Below are 17,933 nucleotides of genomic sequence, written 5' to 3' on the forward strand. Positions count from 1 at the left end.
AAAGTGCAGAAGAAGTGCAGTTCCGGCTAGCAAAAGGAAGGAAGAACATCCAGCTGCTGCTCTCTCCTCAAACCCACTGTCTCCACAAACCAGACATGAAAAGTTCTGTCACAGCTTACAAGCAGTACTGTAGTAAAACCTGCATTTCTATGGGTCAAAAGCAGGAAACTTTTAGTAGGGATTAACTTTTGTTTTCAAATAATGAATCTCATCAAATTTTGGTGAAGTATTTTCTAGGATGACCCCACAAGCAAGAGTCTATACTAATCAACTTTTAGTTTCAACAATGGGTATTAAAGAAAGAGCTAACCATTTAAATGATTAGCTGTACATAAAAAGATAAGAAAACATCAGTTCATGATATGCAGAACAAACATTGCTTTTCCATTATGTTTTTAAAAGAATGTCAACAACAAGCACAGAGACAGATAGGCAATTAAAAAAGCATACATATTTATAAAAAAATAAATAAAAATTACCACAGAACTGAGGTCACTCTAATGGGAAAATAAAAAAAGAACACATTAGAGAAATTAGGGTTAAATGTTAAAGAAAAAGGAGGCTAACTTTCAAACAAAATGCAATTCTGCATTTTTTTTGCACCATCTAAACAAGATAGCATTAGTAAGACAGAAATATAAATAAAAATGGATGCAAACAAAGATGACAACTACATTTCTAGTAAGTTATAGCTAGTATGGTTACATGGTTTACTAGCTTTGCTTCAGAACCAATCCAAAGTAGAGTCTAAAGGCACACAAGTCACAGATAAAATGTGGTAGAACAAACTGATCCAATTAAACAAAAAAAAAAAAAAAAAGGGGGTGGGTGGGTTAGTTTTTGAGCAAGTTTAAAGTTTGTCCTGAATTTCAATCCATGCAATGGGTTGAATATGTAATGGAAAAACAGTCCTTGTCATTTTACCAATAACTTGAAAAACCTACACACATGAGACCTCAAAATAAAAATAATGTGGTAATGTGTTCAAGTAAAGCTACAATACTGCAGCTTATAACAAAATTTGGCGTAACATAATCAGGAAAAACTTTTTTCCATATCCATCATTCCAAAAACCCAACTGTAATAGCAAAATTTGTCTCCTTAAGTGTCTGCATATTTGTCTCCCTATGTATGTTTGCAGAAACAGAACCTTTTACAGAGCCTTCTCCAAGGCACAAGGTCAGTGAGAGACTTTCTATAGCCCAGGGCAGGTAATTCAATCTCAGGATCGCAGCAGGTTAGGGTGACAGGGCATGTGTTTTATGCACTAATTTCATTAATCAACTTGATTTAGATGGTACTGCAATATGAGCAACAAGCAAGAAAATTAAGGTTCAGCATCATTCCTTGTCTTAGAAAAAATGACATTATGGATTATTTCTAGTAGAAAATAATTTTAGTGACAGACTATGAACAGAGAGCATCACATCTGTAACATTAATGGTAACAGTTTAACTGGTTAGTCAACATTTAAAGACCTTTAGTTAACTAATACCTGACACATACCAACTTTCCCCCACCCTCTGCACCTCAGGATAACAGTCTTTAACATTCAGGATAAAGGTCTTGATGCTTTGACAGCAATGAAGTATCACATCAACATCTAACCAAGGACTTATTTCTAGGGTTTTTTGATTTTATTTGACTTCCGTGGTCACAACACATCAGCAATTTATATACTTTCAGAAATGAAATATGAATGGTACTGTATCAGTTTGCTAGGCAAACAAAAATTGCTTAGTTAATATAATCCAAAATCTTAAAAAAAATTTTTTTCTATCCACCATACGGATACTGTGGTAATGAGAGTTGCATGTTTCTGAACAGGAAGAACAAAAAGATTTCAAGTAACCTTTTAAAACCTTTGGGGGTGGGAGGGGAAACCCAAACCCAAAAATATCCACCACAAAAACCAGCTCAGATACCAAAGCTTCTCATAGATCTTTATTGTGAGGAGGAACTGGAATGGAGTTTGAGTCCCTTATCAGGGCCAGTCAGTAAAACAATTTCATAAGAAAAGAGTATTTTGACGTATGTTCAAAGTTTGATCAGAATTTATGTTAAGGAGGTTTTATTTCCATTCATTACGTAATGTTTCAGCACAAGAAATTCACACGTGAAATACAGATAAACAGCACCATTTAATTCATCTGTCCTTTCCTCTACCACATATTTTCTATCTAAAACAGTAATATAATTACGCACAAAGTGGAGGTTTATTTTGTTCCCAGAGGAATTACCTAGTTTTGTGTGATTGGTTTTGTTCTTAAACCACAGCAGGAGACATTTCCAGACACTGCCATTTATGGATAACACCAGTTCTATAAGGCACTCGACCACTGGTATGTGCTTACATTCCAACTTACTTGGTTACTTGGTTATCTTACACCTGGTGAACCTAAAGATTGAAACCTGTGGCCTAAATGTACGTACCAAGATGCTGTTAGGCTTTTTTTTTTTCCTCTATACTATGGTATTTAATTCACTTATGACCTGTGCCTTGATTTATCCAATCTCTAAGTAATTACACACTATGTATTAAACGTGTGAACTTACATGCTCTTTGTTCACAGCAGAAAGAAAATCCTCACGGCAAGTTTCCTGCACAGCTCTGAACAAGGCAGGTCTTTGCACCAGGAACCCTCATTTGTAGAACAGAAATTCTTATCTGTTAATTCTCCCTTCTGTTTTCTCTATTGATACTGTCAGGAAGGGAAAGAACTATACCTTTTACAACTCTATAGCCATGATCTTGCATGATGAACCCCAGGTGTGACTATGATGGAGATAATTGGAATAATAGATCTGGAGACTCTGCTTTTCTACATGCAAATTCATAGCACACATCTGATTAGTTAAGAACAAACAGGAGAGCAAAATATTTTCTTATCAGCTTAAGCATGTTATTTTTCAAAATGCCAAAATTCCATATATTTCCTTTCCATTCACTGACACTTCAGTCTTTTTTCTCCCATCTACTATTCACTGCAACATAAACCACCTACAAATTCACTGTATCTTTTAAGCTATTTCAATCAAACTGTTTAAGAACATTAATGAAGGAATCAAATAACTAGCAGTGTTATAGCTGACCGTATTTCAGGGGTTATAGAAAAAGTTTAATACTCACAATGAAAGCTCTCAAAGTACTCTGCAAGTATCAGTCTGAACTTTCTACAAACAGTATAGAATACCATGCCCACAAAATCAGCTACTTGTTCACCACCACAAAGCAGGTAAGTGATCATGATGGAAACACATTTCCCGACTATGTAATGAGCTATTGTGGAAGTTTATGCACCCTACAACAGACCTATATAATATATATATCCACAGGGAATGTCTAAAAATAAAAAGAATGCTGTATGTAATTTGTAAGTGTTTGCACTATCTGTGTCACCTTCAGTTAAAATTCTTCCCATAAATAGCCAAAGACAGATGACTAAGGATGTCCAAACACAAGGCATAAGGTCATTTAGTTTTGAAGCACTGTGTATAACTGCCACAAACCTAAACTATAAATTATTGAAAAGAAGGGCCATATTTACATTACATAAATGAAAATTTAAATTTTTGAAATTTACATTTCCCCAATCTAGTGAATTATCTGCTTTATGAACAATTAATCACCTTTACAGCAAGTACTCTTATCAGCCTCAATAGAAACACAGTAACAAAATATTTGAGTTCATGGGAAAGCAGAAAATATGCAAAATTTTTAGTCAATTACATTAAGGTCCTGAACATGTCTCCCTTAGCTACCATCTCTTTCCCCCTTCATCAAAAATGCATCTATTTTTAAACTAAATGATACAAAGCAACCACCTAATTTCTTCCCTTTAGAACTGATCATATTTTGCAGAAGTATGTATTTAAGAAGCTCTTTGAATTTAATCTAACCACCTAATGTGAAGTAATAAACCCAGCACACCAAACCAAAGCCATACAGTTCTCACTTACCTCAGCATTGTAGAATTTGGTTTTCACATCTAGTGGTTTAAGAACCTGAAAGAAATGGGAAAGAAACAAACTGACAATTGGTTTCTCAGACAATTTCAGCATTAAACTGTTCGTAAGTGCTAGGATCTTTACTAAAGTTATTTTCTTTTTGATCTTACATAGAACAGGTGCATAATGGAATACATGATACAATCAGTTCAGCTAAAACCTCACAATTCACAGTATGTACTTGTTGCTTCTTACTTGCACACTTGACTGCTTTACTTCTAAGCCGTTTTCTCAGATTGAAAACAAATGCTTGTCCACCTAAGTACTGGCCTCTTATGAAACTGGGCAAATCCAGTACACTAAGTAGATCTATGTCTTTAACATAACATCCTGAAGTGGTCTGCGCTTGCTTCAAGCCAGAACCCTATAATATTTACAAGTCCTTCAGTGTTCTGCAGAAGTTGCTGAGGGCTCAATTTAATTTATTTTTAGAGAAGAACTATTTGTGTGATTAGTTTAAGCAACAAACCATTACTAGGCTTCATTTCCTTCTTGCAAATGCAACTGTTACAAGATATAAAAAAGCCAGTAAATCATTTTAATTGCATGAGATCAAATCAACAAGAGAAAACAATTTGATGACATAAAAGATGATAATAAAGTATTGGCTCTTAAGTGCTTGAATTGTGCATAAAGCCACTACAATTAACACATTCAAATATGAAATGGATATACATGATGTAACTGAAAGAAGTAATCTATTATACTCATAAGGAAATTGAATTAAATTATCTTGCTGAATACAGATTTCCCTTTCCACAAGCAAACTCCTCTTTTGTTTACACATAAGTATACTGCAACCTGAAAGACCCCTGAAGTTCCACATTGTGAATAAAGTTTTTAGCCCTGAAGAATTCAAGATTAAAAAGTACTCTTTACAGAGATTTCTGCATTATAAGAGGCATAATCTTAACTCTCCAGTCAGAAAAAAGCCAGTCATTTAGGCTTTTGCTGGTTAAGGGTTTTTTTCCACCGAATATTTTCCTTCAGAGAGCTTCTTAATAATTCCCCTAAATGCTGATTTCTCTCTTTTTCTGATAAACAAAATGAATTTCCATTCATTCTAGTAAATTCCAAGTGGGCAAAAAAAAAAAAAAAATTACTGTGAGATTCAAACCTCCCCACACCCCCCAAACCAAACAACCACCAAACCCCAGAAAGAATCATTCCTTCTCCATATAAACATAATGGTGTTAATTACTCAGAGAAAACTTTGGAAGACGCACTATGTATCGGTATGGAGCTATACACAGTGCTTGAAAAGGAAGCTGTAACTTTGTTTTGTTCAGCTTAGTTCAACAACTGTAACCCCTGTTCAACTTAGAAGATCCTAGAAAATACAACTGAAAAAGTGAGAATCTGTCAGAGAAAATGCTTTGGGGTTATGGGGGGGTTTTTTATTATGATTATAAAATAGCTGCTGGCACCTCAACACTAGCAACCACAATTCCCATTGTAAACATTGTTCAGTTTTCTGTAACATTTTTTTGTTTATTCTCAATTTTATAGCTGCTGTCTCCATGTCAAATTTGAAAAATAACAACCAAAATCGCTCAGTGAGTGTTTTTCTCATAGTACATCAGAGGGGATTTATAGAATGGTGTTAAAGTGCATATATACTTTTTGAGAAGCTTTTACGCTTCCTTCTTTCAAGGAAGAGCTTCAAATTCGACAGATAGCTGGCCTTAGCTATTGTGACATTAAAGATGCCTGTTGGATTCAGTTTAAAAAACAGAGAAATTACAATATGCATGTAGAACCTTGAAAAAATGTGCACAAATAAGTTTCTATATCAAATCTAAAGAAGACATCAACACGTTGAACAAGGCTCTGGCAAGAACAAGGGTAGGGAAGGGAGAGAAAAGGAGAACTGGAGGCCTGCAGATGCGTATGTTATCAGAGAAAGCCTAGAAGGAACAGAGGGACAGAATACAGAATTCCTGGGGGGCAAAGAATGGAAAAACGGAAACAGTTTCACAAGGACAGCAAGACAAAACACACAAAAATGAAAAGCAGCTTCAATGAAGATGAAGAAACACCGTAGAGTTTGGGTTCAGAGGACAGTGTAACACACAGATCGGTATGGAATGATTTTCCTTAGGATTGTCTGGAAACACCTTTCACTAATCAATACCTGCCATTGCAAGGCATAAAAGTACTAAAGCACTCAGGCGTTCTTTGTAGTGCATGGTAACTTAGCCTTCTACAGACTGAAATGACTTCATGAAGTATCTATATAGAGTACTAGAAGAGAGCAAAATGAAATCATCTACAACTCACAAAAGATAAGGTCTCAATTATATAATGCTCCTGTATTGCCAAACACTGTTGAGATCATCTGAAAACGTATTTAGTAAAGCACACCACCTGATCCTCCATTCTACAGGAAACAGATCAATTACCCAAGTCTCAGCATATTTCTCTAAAAAATAAACAACCATTAAATGCACAGCCAAAATAGACTCCTGCCAGAATCACTCCACAGCTAACAGTAATTTCCTGTTTTCCTCAGGTACTCCAACCTCAAGTCTTGAAATTTGTGCAGTGGAACAAAAGGTTTCAACTCTCCCAGTGACTTTTGTGAATACTAGTCAGATATAACACATTAGATTTATTTGCTCAGTTTCTTTTAAAAAGCAAACCATTAAGTTCCAACTTAAAAAAGGTTACATACATAATCTAAACTCAAAGATGTGTCAAAGTCAGAATGAACAATACTTGTTCTGCTTAAAAATAATCATAACGCTGGCTGCTATAAAAAGGATTAAAGTAGATTTTTCTTTCTCAATGAATAAAAATTCTAAGATGCAGTATATATTTTTTCTGAAATCTTTAACTGCATAGTAATTAGAAACCATCAGTTCATGTGAAGTTTGAATGAAAGGGTTTATATGTTCAGTTTTAAAAGTCAGATTTTTAGTATGTAAAAGTGCTTTTGAAGTATTAAGTTTTAAAATGGGTTTTCCACATTGACCCACTCATTACAAGTAGAATACCTCATGCAATACCTGAAATTTGAAGAACTTCCTGAAGTACATCTTCTCTCCTGTCTGCGTAGTGTAACTTACTGCACAAACCAGGCTGAAAGAAACAATTATTATTTTTTTTAATATTAATTTCTTTACATTTTGTGACTATACCAAAGCAGGAACAGAATAGCATGCACATGCTGCAGTTTTAATTAAGCTCATTTAATCATAGAAAAATGTAAAACCTTACATGTGTGTCCCTATCTCCTTTACTTCGTGATGGATCACATCGTCAATGCAACAGTCAGGTTTAAGTTCTGCCACCGCAGCACTAGAAGCTGAAAGGTTCAAGCGCTGAGAACTTGTCTGAAGATCAGCCTGGCAACAAAAAAACAGATACAAAGCATTGCTTAGAACTGCAGGTGCTTAAAGCAATCTAAAGAAAAATAACTTGTTATGAAGTACTACATTTCACTGAGCATTTTTGTACCGTATATTTTATATATATATATAAATAAAATATTTATTAAGATGATGAGATACTTGTCAAAGCTAAAGACAAGTTCTAAAATACATATAAATGGTCCAATCCTTTACCATGCAGCTTATAAACTCAAAGAATGGTTTGGGTTGGAAGGGACCTTAAAGATCATCTAGTTCCAACCCCCCTGCCATGGGCAGGGACACCTTCCACTAGACCAGGTTGCTCCAAGCCCCATCCAGCCTGGCCTTGAGCACCGCCAGGGACGGGGCATCCACAGCAGCTCTGGGCAGCCTGTTCCCATCTCACCACTCTATTTGCTTTTTACATTGAGTTCCATAGCAACTTCTGAATTTTCTGTTCTCAATGTATTATTTGTTCAGCAGAAAATGCAAACCAAGTAAAGAACACATTTGAAATATAAAGCAAAATACTTACAATACAAAATAAAATAAAATAAAAAAAACCACACCCACCCCAAAAGTAAAAAAAAAAAAACCAACAGGCATGCTTTATAGATACTTGATTTGATGACCTCATTAGAAGTGCAATTTAGCAAATATAGCTCCTATTCTTTAGCTGTGGAAGTTTTGCTACACCAACTCTCCAGAGAAGCTTTATAACATATTTTTTTTTATACAATCCTAGGTTTTTATTTTAATTTGTAATATGTCTGTCAATGTCTGTTTTCATGTCTTATTGTTTCCAATTTCCAGGTATATTTTCTGGATTGGAAAAAGTGACACATATTTTGTGAAGTCTATATATTAGCATTAAACATACAAGATACTGTCAGAAAACATACTCAGCATTTTTAATAGATCTTTTAATAGATTAAAAGATTTAAATTATTTAAATAATAATTTTTAAATATTAACATTTTAATAAGTTGATTTATTTTCCACATACCTTCACCAGTATGTCCTTGACAACTTGATTACTATCATTATGTACACTAATGTAACTAGAAAATGTCTCTCCCAGAAATATATTTCTGTTACAAAAATAAAATAAAACAAAATATGTTTAGTAACAGTTATTTAAAAAAAATACAGAACATTTCACTGAAACACCTTTAAGTTCTAATTAAAAAATATATATACACACACGTTTGTCAGATCAAAGCCTAAAAGTACGCTGGCATTTTCACACCCATACTTCTAAATGTAATCCTTCTAAGAAACTTCTAAGAAACTAAAATTACTGTAATAAACTCTGTTAGTCTAAGATGTGGTTTATAGTAGTGTATTACATTAGAAATTCACCTACGGCTGCAAATTTCTTTCAGCCTCCAATCCTTGTTACATTCAGAGTCAGGCTACAGACAAGGAACATCAGGTAGCACACATTTATATATTATGTCACATCATAAATCAACACACAGATTATTTTTAAAATAATTGAACATCTCATTGCATAACAATGATGTCAAAAACCAAAGAAAAGTAATGAACACATCACTATTAAATGCATCCTAAACCTTGCATGTTACAGTGAGAGCAATTCATTCTTACCCAAAATTTTGAGGCAAAGTCAGCATTTCTCCTAGCATCAAAGTTTCTGCTCCCTTTACAGTAGAAGGATCATCTTTCATGAGTTGATAAAATATATTACCTGTAGAAATATCAAATTGCTAATATCTAAATATTTGCTATGTCCAAAGCTTTGTCTATGTTTAAGTTATGACACTTCGTCACTTATTCAGATGGAATTTATTTTAGACATGTGTTTTACAACCAACTTGTTTAGGAATGAAATATGTATCTATAGGCTTGCCTATAAATATTAGTTATTTCCAGGCACGTACGTCCAATAAGTCATTCAGTATGCATAGCGAAGGGCACAATCCCAAAGGCATTATTCAAACTAAAACTTTAAGAGAAATTCTGCCTAAGTACAGTACATAACAGAACTAATTAGCTCCACTTACTATCTTCCCCTGCTTGCTTTGTATTTCCACACAATGCTCTCTTCTTAAATCTTTCACAGAATCGCAGACTGGCTGGGGTTGGAAGGGACCTCTGGAGATCATCTAGTGCAACCCCCTGCTAAAGCAGGCTCACCTACAGCAGGTTATACAGTCGCATCCAGGCAGGTTTTGAATCTCCAGAGAAGGAAACTCCACAGCCTCTCTGGGCAGCCTGTTCCAGGGCACGGTCAACCTCAAGGTAAGGACGTTCTACCTCATATTCAGGTGGAACTTCCTGTGTTGCAGTTTGTGCCCGTTGCCCCTTGTCCTGTCACTGGGCACCACTGAAAAAAGCCTGGCCCCAGCCTCTTGACACTCGCCCTTAAGATATTTGTAGACATTGATAAGATCCCCTCCCAGTCTCCTCTTCTCCAGGCTAAGCAGGCCCAGGTCCCTCAGCCTTTCCTCAGAAGGGAGATGGCTCCAGCCCCCTCACCATCTCTGTAGCCCTCTGCTAGACCCTCTCCAGTAGTTGTTCCCTGTCCCTCTTGAACTGGGGAGCCCAGAATTGGACACAGCACTCCAGGTGCTGCCTCACCAGGGCAGAGCAGAGGGGGAGGATCACCTTCCTCAACCTGCTGGCCACGCTCCTGCTGATCCCCCCAGGATCCCACTGGCCGCCTTGGCCACCAGGACACACTGCTGGCTCATGGGCACCTTGCTGTGCTCCAGCACTCCCAGGCCCTTCTCCACAGAGCTGCCTTCCAGCAGGTCAGCCCCAGCCTGTGCTGGTGCGTGGGGTTGTCCCTGCCCAGGTGCAGGACCCTACACTTGCCTCTGCTGAACTTCATCAGGTTCCTCCCCTCAACTCTCCAGCCTGTCCAGGTCTCGCTGAATGGCAGCGCAGCCTGCTGGGGTATCAGCCCCTGCTCCCAGCTCTGTATCATCAGCAAACCTGCCGAGGGGACACTCAGTCCCTTCATCCAGGTCACTGATGAATATGTTGACCAGGACTGGACCTAGTACCGACCCTTGGGGAACACCACAAGCCACAGACCTCCAGCCAGACTCTGCGCCACTACCACAACCCTCTGAGCCCTGTCATTCAGCCTCTTACTATACTGGACTTTTAGATTGCAACTATTACTGGGGGAAGAGCAAGGGATTTCCAGTTTACGACTGTACGCCAAGCATAACACAATTCAGAAGTAGCAATTCTTCCAAAACAATTTTCCATGGAACATGCATGTATTGGTTCCAATTACCAGGGCATTTTCTCCAGATAAAGAAGACAGTAACACCAAACTTTCTAGTTACACATTTCTCTCACAGCTGCCTTCCATCTTATGCATTAATTGCTCAGACTTTGAGGTCATGTGTTTGCAGTATCACGACCCAGCTTTCAAAGCTGTAGGTCAAGAATTGTAGCATACCCCTTGGTATTTTCCTATAGCCATTCCCAAACAAAATAAATGGCTGTTTCAGATTACCGTCTATGGGAGGTTGTAAGACTCCTCTGACATCTAAGTCTCAAATGCTCACATTGCTTAAACTGGTAATACATACATAATAATCAGTAAGTAGAAAAGATATACCTGGCAAATCTCTTTCTTCACAAGTCACTGGAATATTAGTAAATAAAGTAGGTTTGGTTAGCCTCATCACTGCAAAAAAAAAAAAATCAGAAAATAAACCACAGGTCAATGATACAAGTACTTTTTATTTTTAAAAAATAATTGTTTTGTCTTCATGTCCTTCCAACAAGAAATCCCACAACCACCAAGTTTTAGCCTGAAAAAGGGTAACACCGTTTTGGTACACTTGGCCCTTTTTTAATATGAAAAAAATTCCCTGCTACCCTGAGACCCAAGAGCACTGGTGATGCCATTGTTCCTTCTTGCTTCATTCCTCCAGTGCACTAACATCTACTGCTTTCCATCTTACATGCTTAAGGTCTTATATCTGGTACAGCATTCAGTACTTTGTGGACTTCAGAAGTGTACCAGGTTCATTTTTTGTGGACTCTTTCAGGCTAAGCACTTACTCTGTGATTCTGGTTACTCTAGAATTGGACATGATGACTAGTACAGAGTCTTTCAAACACCAGGCTATAAGGAATTGCATTTACACTCTGATCTCCCAACGTACACGCAAGACAGTTATGAGTCTAAAAGCCTGCATTTATACAACTGCTTTTTCTTTTGAGTCACAAACTTTCAACTCCAACCAGTAAAACCATCACAAAAACACTAAAAAGTTTTATTGGTACTGACAAAATCAAACTCACTGATATCTTGCTATTAAAAAAACCCTCTACTTCAGGAAAGTGGTATTTTCAAAAGCTCTTTTAATTCAAAATACTCAGAATTACATGATTTTTATTACAGATTCCAGATGTTGCTTCTTCAAAGAATTCTTCCATATTCATATAAAGCAATGACCCTAATCTTGCATACAGCTTATAAAAGCACTCACATGAAAAGAAGTTGAGCATTTGTAACCTTAGGTGTTGACCAGAATATGTAACAATTGAGTGTTTCCCCAAAACTTAATAAATATAAAACCATGTAATTTCTGAAAATTAAAACTAAAGAATAAAATGAAAGGACTTCTCTTGACTGCAACAAGTTAATCAACATCCCTGCACCAACACATGTATTGTGCTTTTATCTTCATTATATTTTTGTGCATATGTCCAGTCAGCATTCATTATTTCTAGTGGTGTAAAACCTACTATTATTTTGATCTACATTTGGGTGTAGTGGGCTATACTGGTTCACAAGAACTTACATTGCCATACAATCAGATCTGGGCAAGTTAGCATTGACACAAATCTCAGTTTTCATGTAAAAAAGGTATTACGTTCTCTTCGTTACGCTGAAAAGTTGAAAAACATGACCTCTGAAGGCTTAGAACCATGAGGCAAATAAAAAGCCCCAAAACACACAAAACAGTAAATGGAGAACCAGATTCAACACTGAAAACGAAAAAGATAAAATACTGAACTACACATGCATACAAATTAATCATCTCTCAAGCAGTTAAAAATGAAGTCTGGATTTCAGCTTGTACACTGGTGCTACCAAGACTAATAATTCTGTAGAGAAACCAAGTGTAGAGTTCACTTTTTATTACGTGACAGTTACCCAGCTGAGATGATACAAGCCAACACAAAGCAGCAGCAAGCTGACAGCTACCACTGAACCATGACACCAATCTCTGGTTCTGTTTAGTAAAATGTTTGTTTAGCTCTTGGTGGTATGTTAAACAAATGGTAGTTACCTAACTTTATTCATATTTACAGTAAGCCCGTATAAACTAGTACTTGCTGACTGTTTCTAAAGGTACAGTTACAAACCAAGTTTAGTCACATTTAAGACAATAAAAACCCCAGCTAAATACGTTTTGACTTCATTCTGTGATGTAAGTAAACTAACATGTTTAGATTACATAGTTAAAAGGACTACTAAATCAGTATTAGAAAATACTGTATTTCTGCAGGACAACTCATATCTTTTTCTAAGATCCTAGACACAAAACACAACATTAAATAAAACAAATCATGTGTTCAACTCTATTGTATCTTTAAAAATGCTGTTGCACAAACAAATTCTGTTACTGTTAGTGTTAAGCTCCGAAAAGTAATTTTGGTGAAATAACTTCGCTATATAAACTTCAAAATAGTATTGACCCTCAGTTACTCTAGACAGTATTTTTACATTCATTTTGCTATGTGGTAATATTAAACGTCACAAACACCCCAAACGTCAATATAAGACCCCCTTAACATTTAGTCAAAGTTTAGAAATATACGTCAATGATCCAGACTGAGCAATATCCTTAATTTTAAGACTGCAAAAAGCTATGTAATGCTTACAGTCATTATTTCAGCACAAGAGTGTCAACAAAAGAAAAATGTAAGTAAAAGTCCAAGAGGATTTTATTTAGTTTTTACACTGAGGGATCTCTGTTATGCTTATGTGCAATTTTATTTGATCAGCACTAATGACGATCTAGCAATCTACAAATAAAATTCATTTATTTTCGCTCTTTTCCAGATGCCAGACCTTGACCTCCAGCTACAGCAAAATTATCTGGATTAATTTATTTTCCCCCTTTTCCAGATGCCAGACCTTGACCTCCAGCTACAGCAATATTATCTGGAGTTAGCAGGGGTACCCAAGGGAAATATACACCCTTGTAGCATACATACCAATCTCAGCTTAACTGCTCTACTGACCCTCCAAACATTGAATTGAGCAGGGACAGAAGGACAGCACGAGCTTGAAACACTTCATTCTTTCAGGTGATGAAGTCATGCTGAACTCAGCCTTTTTATCACCATAAAACACACTGAAATCCTCAGAGACTTTTACCTTCCATAATGACAACAACAGAAGTTTACAGATAGAAGTCAGATTCTTTCATTTCCTGACTGGTAGCTGGAAGTCACCATTTGTTCCCCAGTATAACTAAGAGACAAAAGACCAGAAACGTCGGGGGTGGTGGTGGTGGAATACCTTATTACTAAAGTCATAAAACAGCAAATGCTAAGTTGTTCATTATTTTTCAGCACACTATTTCCACTGAAACTTCCATTAGTCTTTCTGGAAAAATATGGACAATGTTTCTAAGACAGTGTATACATGTCACAGAAATTAAGTTTGTATTTCATGCGAGGACTATGCCTTCATTAAAAACCACCCACACGTGACTGTCAGTATATAATCAGATCTTGAAGGTCTCTGTGTCTAAAATAATTAGAGATCCTTATAGCGATCATAACAACTCACTTTAAAAATTTTTCCTTCTCCTGATTTCAAAGAAGCACAACAAGGATATACTTTCCTTGATAAAGTATAAATTTTATTATCTGACACAGCTTGCTATAATAGTCAATTTTATTTTTCTCCTTTAGAACACTGAGGTAGAGAGAAGCTACAAAACAGTACTAAGTCAAACAGAAACTTACTAATCTTAACGGAACCATCCATAAGTCCCCTTACAAAACAAAGTTAAATAAATTTATTATTACAGTTATAAAACTGTAGCAAAGTAATATTATTTTGCTGCTTGCTAATTCATCAGTTGTTCTAGAGTTTGTATATCCTAAGCTGGTTCAACACTTCAGACAGCAATTTTATTATGAAGCTCTACCTTACAATTATAAACTAAATATAACTCCAAATTTATTTACAAGCAAGTTCATTTTATCAGTAAGGCTCAGCTTATTCCTAAGAATATTTCTAACATATTCACAGTATAATATATCACAGAAAATCCAGATCTGTCCCACAGATCTTTGGATAGTAGCATTGCAAGATGGCAATTCATTCTGCTTGATGAGTCTATTCAATTTTATCCAGATTTCCTCCAAATTCTGATTATTACAATTAGACTGTTCAATTATCCACTTTGCTCTATAAAATGCATGCAGTTTTAGCCTTTCCAAATTAGTCTGCAGTTCTTGAGATAAAGGAAGAATCTCTTCCTTAAGCTTAGGACTAGGGAGAGAGACACTCCAAGACCTTTTCAATTTTTGTTTTCCATTAGCTGGTAGTTCTCCTTGATTCTCCAAGTTAACTGATGTGCGAACAGTTTGCTCTTTGACTAAAGCCTGCCCGTGTTTCATGCTAGATTGAAACTCAAGGAGGTATTTTGTGCAGTCATAATCAGAAGATTCTGTAACATATTCTGAAGGTGTAGAAAGTTGTTTCAATTCTTCTGCTTCCTCACAAGACACAACAGGTGGTCGCTTTTTTGGTTTGAGGGGAAGTCTGTTTAAATTATTTGGAAACCAGGGTGTAAATCTTGGTAACTGACGAATGGGAAACTCCTTCACTGCTGCTTCTGCCAGTTTCTGCAGTTTTACTAGATCTCTCTGATGTGGTCGATAATGCAAGACCATGTCCATGTTTGTACAGTAGGAATCAGCCATTCTTAAGAAAAGGAACAGTCTCTTGATTAGGATTCTCAACTCTAGACTGAAATTTGAAAGGATTTCCTTGCCCCATGCTGCAAAGATCAGTGGAAAACAGGACCTAAAGTAGAAGTATTATAAAATATGATACTACCATATTAAAAAAAAAACAACACACCAAAACCAAACAAAAACCACACTGCTAGGATATTTCACAGAAAAGCAACACGTAGTAAAAATAAGCAAGACCATTCTACTTTATCCAGGCTGAATATTAGTGACTGTATTCCATCATTACTTGTGTAACTTCAGTATACTGAACATTATCCATATGCGCAGTTTACGCAACACTGTCCCTCCCAAAAGCATGCTTTTACTGTCAGCACCTCATACTTGCCATCCATGTGTCATTATTCTTGCTATATTGTTGTGATGCAAACTAGAAGAGATACTAGTACTGCTGCCCATTTTCTCAATAAAAAAGAAAAAAAAAATACATATCTGGTGAAGTGTTTTCCTCCCGCACCTCATTTCAAGCCAGGGCACAGAAAACACATGTGTTACAAAAATCCCATCAGAAATAGTAGTGACTGATACAACAGGTTTTAGTCACAGGTTAAAAGGGAAGTGCTACAGGCAAGTTAAAGTTGTCTGCTTCCATTTCATACCATAACTACACATTTAGTTTCATTCTCATAGCTTTCAAGTAATGCATGCAGCCATCCTACTAGTCCTTAAGTTAAGGACCCAATAATTGCTTAATTTATTCAATTTTTAGAATAACTAAAAAACACATTAACTCCTTAAAAACTTTAAACTTTCATATGTCATTGCTTTCTCTCACACAAAGATTAGATTAAATGCAGGGGGTGGGGAGCACTATAAACATTACTATGAAATATAACATGCACTCTCTTGCTCTTCTGGTGTCCTGTTCCATCCCACCTCCCTCTCAACAAGACTGCAATCATTTCAGGTTCCCTGCCAGAGATAAGCAATATACAATGATATTAAAATTACTAAAAATCTAGGATTGTTTAATCATTACACTGTCAATATTTTGTTTAAAATAGTCACAATGCAAAAAAACCCTGATACCTTTCTCACTTCTTTTGCAAAATCTGCAGCCTGGACACTGCACCAAATTCAATACAAGTTTCTTACAAAAGCAGAACGATCTACCATAAAACTCTTTGCTTTGAATTAACTTCTATCAAAATGCATTTGCATTGTCAGCTGATGATGCTTCCTGTTCTCAGGTTTTTGGCTTTGTGTGTGTGTGTGTACATATATGAAAAAGGGCTTGCTGCTCTTTGAATTACAGTTAACAGATTTTACTGTGATGTGCAGACACCATTAAAAAGGCCTTCCAGGAGTGTTGCAAAACTAGTAAACAGGCAGAAGACGGGCTCTGAAATTATTTGCACACCTACACTACTCCATCCCCCTGAGCAGCCTTGCCCACTTGGAATGCTTGCAGAATTGAGATTTTAACCAATTGTTACTGCTACCTAATTAGCAGCATTTAATTTATAAGCAAGAACAATTAGGAAAAAAAAAAAGCAGTAAATATTATGTCTGTTGACTGGCATAATATGAAAGCAGGTTCAGACTTTTCAGTGTTCCAGTTGCTGACTTACTGGTACGCAATTGCCAGCAGAAATGATCAAATTCTTCACAGGGCTCTCTGGATTTCTGTGTTAGCTTTGCAAGGTGCGCCAGACACGCACGTCTGTATTCTCACTGATCACAGTCCCTGAATCCAGGACGTAATCCCAACAGCTGTGCATTAAACGTGAGGTTAAAGGAGCAAAAAACATTAAAAGGTGGAAAAAACAAACAAAGGCGACAGCAGGGAACCGGAAAGGCGATTTTAGATTTTCTCCTAACTGCTGAAGAACTTGTGCAAAATGCGAACACACGGCAGATCGGCGGCACCACCAAGCATGGCGCACACGCGCCTGCGGGGCCCCTGCCACTTAGAACAGCCCATCCCCCACCCCCAGCCTCCCCTCACCCGCGGGCAGCCCCGGCCCCACCGCTCCCTACTCCACCGCCTTCTAAGCCGGCGGGCAGGCGCGGCCCTACCGACGGAACCGAGGCGGCGTCCCACGGCCGCGGCGCCCGGCCCGGTCGCAGCGCTGCGCCTCGCCTCACGGGGCCGGCCCCAGGGCAGGCGGGCCGCTGGGCCTGGCGGACGGGCGAAGCGCTGCTGCCGCGGCACGGGAGGGCGGGTAGGCACCGGCGGGTCGCGCTATCGATACCTTTCAGGGCCAATAGGTGCTCCTGCTTGGGCTGGTTAACGTCCATGGCGGCAGCGCTCGCCGCTGCGGAAGGGCCGCCGCACCGAACCGCCGCCGACAGCGGAGGACGCTGGGTCAGAAGAGGCGGGGCGAGCGGGCGCGATAAATAGGCCGCCCCCGGGAGCGACCGCCCCTGGACGCGGCGCGGCACGGCACGGCACGCGACACTGCAGCCCCCAGGGCGCGCCGCCTCCCGCCTGGGGGGGCGGACGGACGAGCGCTTGGCGACCTGCCGAGGGGCCGTCGCCTGCGCCTTGGAGCGCTGGGATCCGCGGTCCCCCAGAGCCGCACGGGCAGCCCTGCGGCGCGGCACGATGGGAACCGTAGTTCTGCGGTGCGAGTG

General features: G+C 38.0%; 2 protein-coding genes across 4 annotated transcripts in view; both read right to left on the bottom strand.

Moving 5' to 3' along the window:
• The window catches only part of TRAPPC13 (trafficking protein particle complex 13), a 32,702-nt gene extending 15,047 nt beyond the window's left edge, over positions 1 to 17,655 (bottom strand). The window contains exons 1-8 of the mRNA XM_037372642.1: positions 17,552 to 17,655; positions 10,963 to 11,031; positions 8,973 to 9,072; positions 8,368 to 8,452; positions 7,228 to 7,355; positions 7,017 to 7,089; positions 3,961 to 4,005; positions 408 to 497 (exon numbers count right to left, since the gene is read on the bottom strand). Coding sequence (XP_037228539.1) covers positions 408 to 497; positions 3,961 to 4,005; positions 7,017 to 7,089; positions 7,228 to 7,355; positions 8,368 to 8,452; positions 8,973 to 9,072; positions 10,963 to 11,031; positions 17,552 to 17,597 — 636 coding nt within the window. The 5' untranslated portion in view covers positions 17,598 to 17,655. The remainder of the gene's footprint in view (positions 1 to 407; positions 498 to 3,960; positions 4,006 to 7,016; positions 7,090 to 7,227; positions 7,356 to 8,367; positions 8,453 to 8,972; positions 9,073 to 10,962; positions 11,032 to 17,551) is intronic.
• SHLD3 (shieldin complex subunit 3) lies at positions 11,698 to 17,660 on the bottom strand. Of its 3 annotated transcripts, none has more exons than XM_037373527.1 (2): positions 17,552 to 17,660; positions 11,698 to 15,306 (listed from the first exon to the last, which is right to left on the bottom strand). In XM_037373527.1, the coding sequence occupies exon 2, from the start codon at positions 15,303 to 15,305 to the stop codon at positions 14,532 to 14,534; it is 774 nt and encodes a 257-aa protein (XP_037229424.1). In that variant the 5' UTR covers position 15,306; positions 17,552 to 17,660; the 3' UTR covers positions 11,698 to 14,531. The 3 variants fall into 3 exon arrangements, with proteins under 3 accessions (XP_037229424.1, XP_037229422.1, XP_037229423.1); XM_037373525.1 differs by having other exon boundaries at positions 11,698 to 15,408; positions 17,552 to 17,645; XM_037373526.1 differs by lacking the exon at positions 17,552 to 17,660 and adding an exon at positions 16,928 to 17,018 and having other exon boundaries at positions 11,698 to 15,408.
• Positions 17,661 to 17,933: the final 273 nt, after the last annotated feature.

Source organism: Falco rusticolus, chromosome Z (genome assembly GCF_015220075.1).
Source record: "Falco rusticolus isolate bFalRus1 chromosome Z, bFalRus1.pri, whole genome shotgun sequence".
NCBI lineage: Eukaryota > Metazoa > Chordata > Aves > Falconiformes > Falconidae > Falco > Falco rusticolus.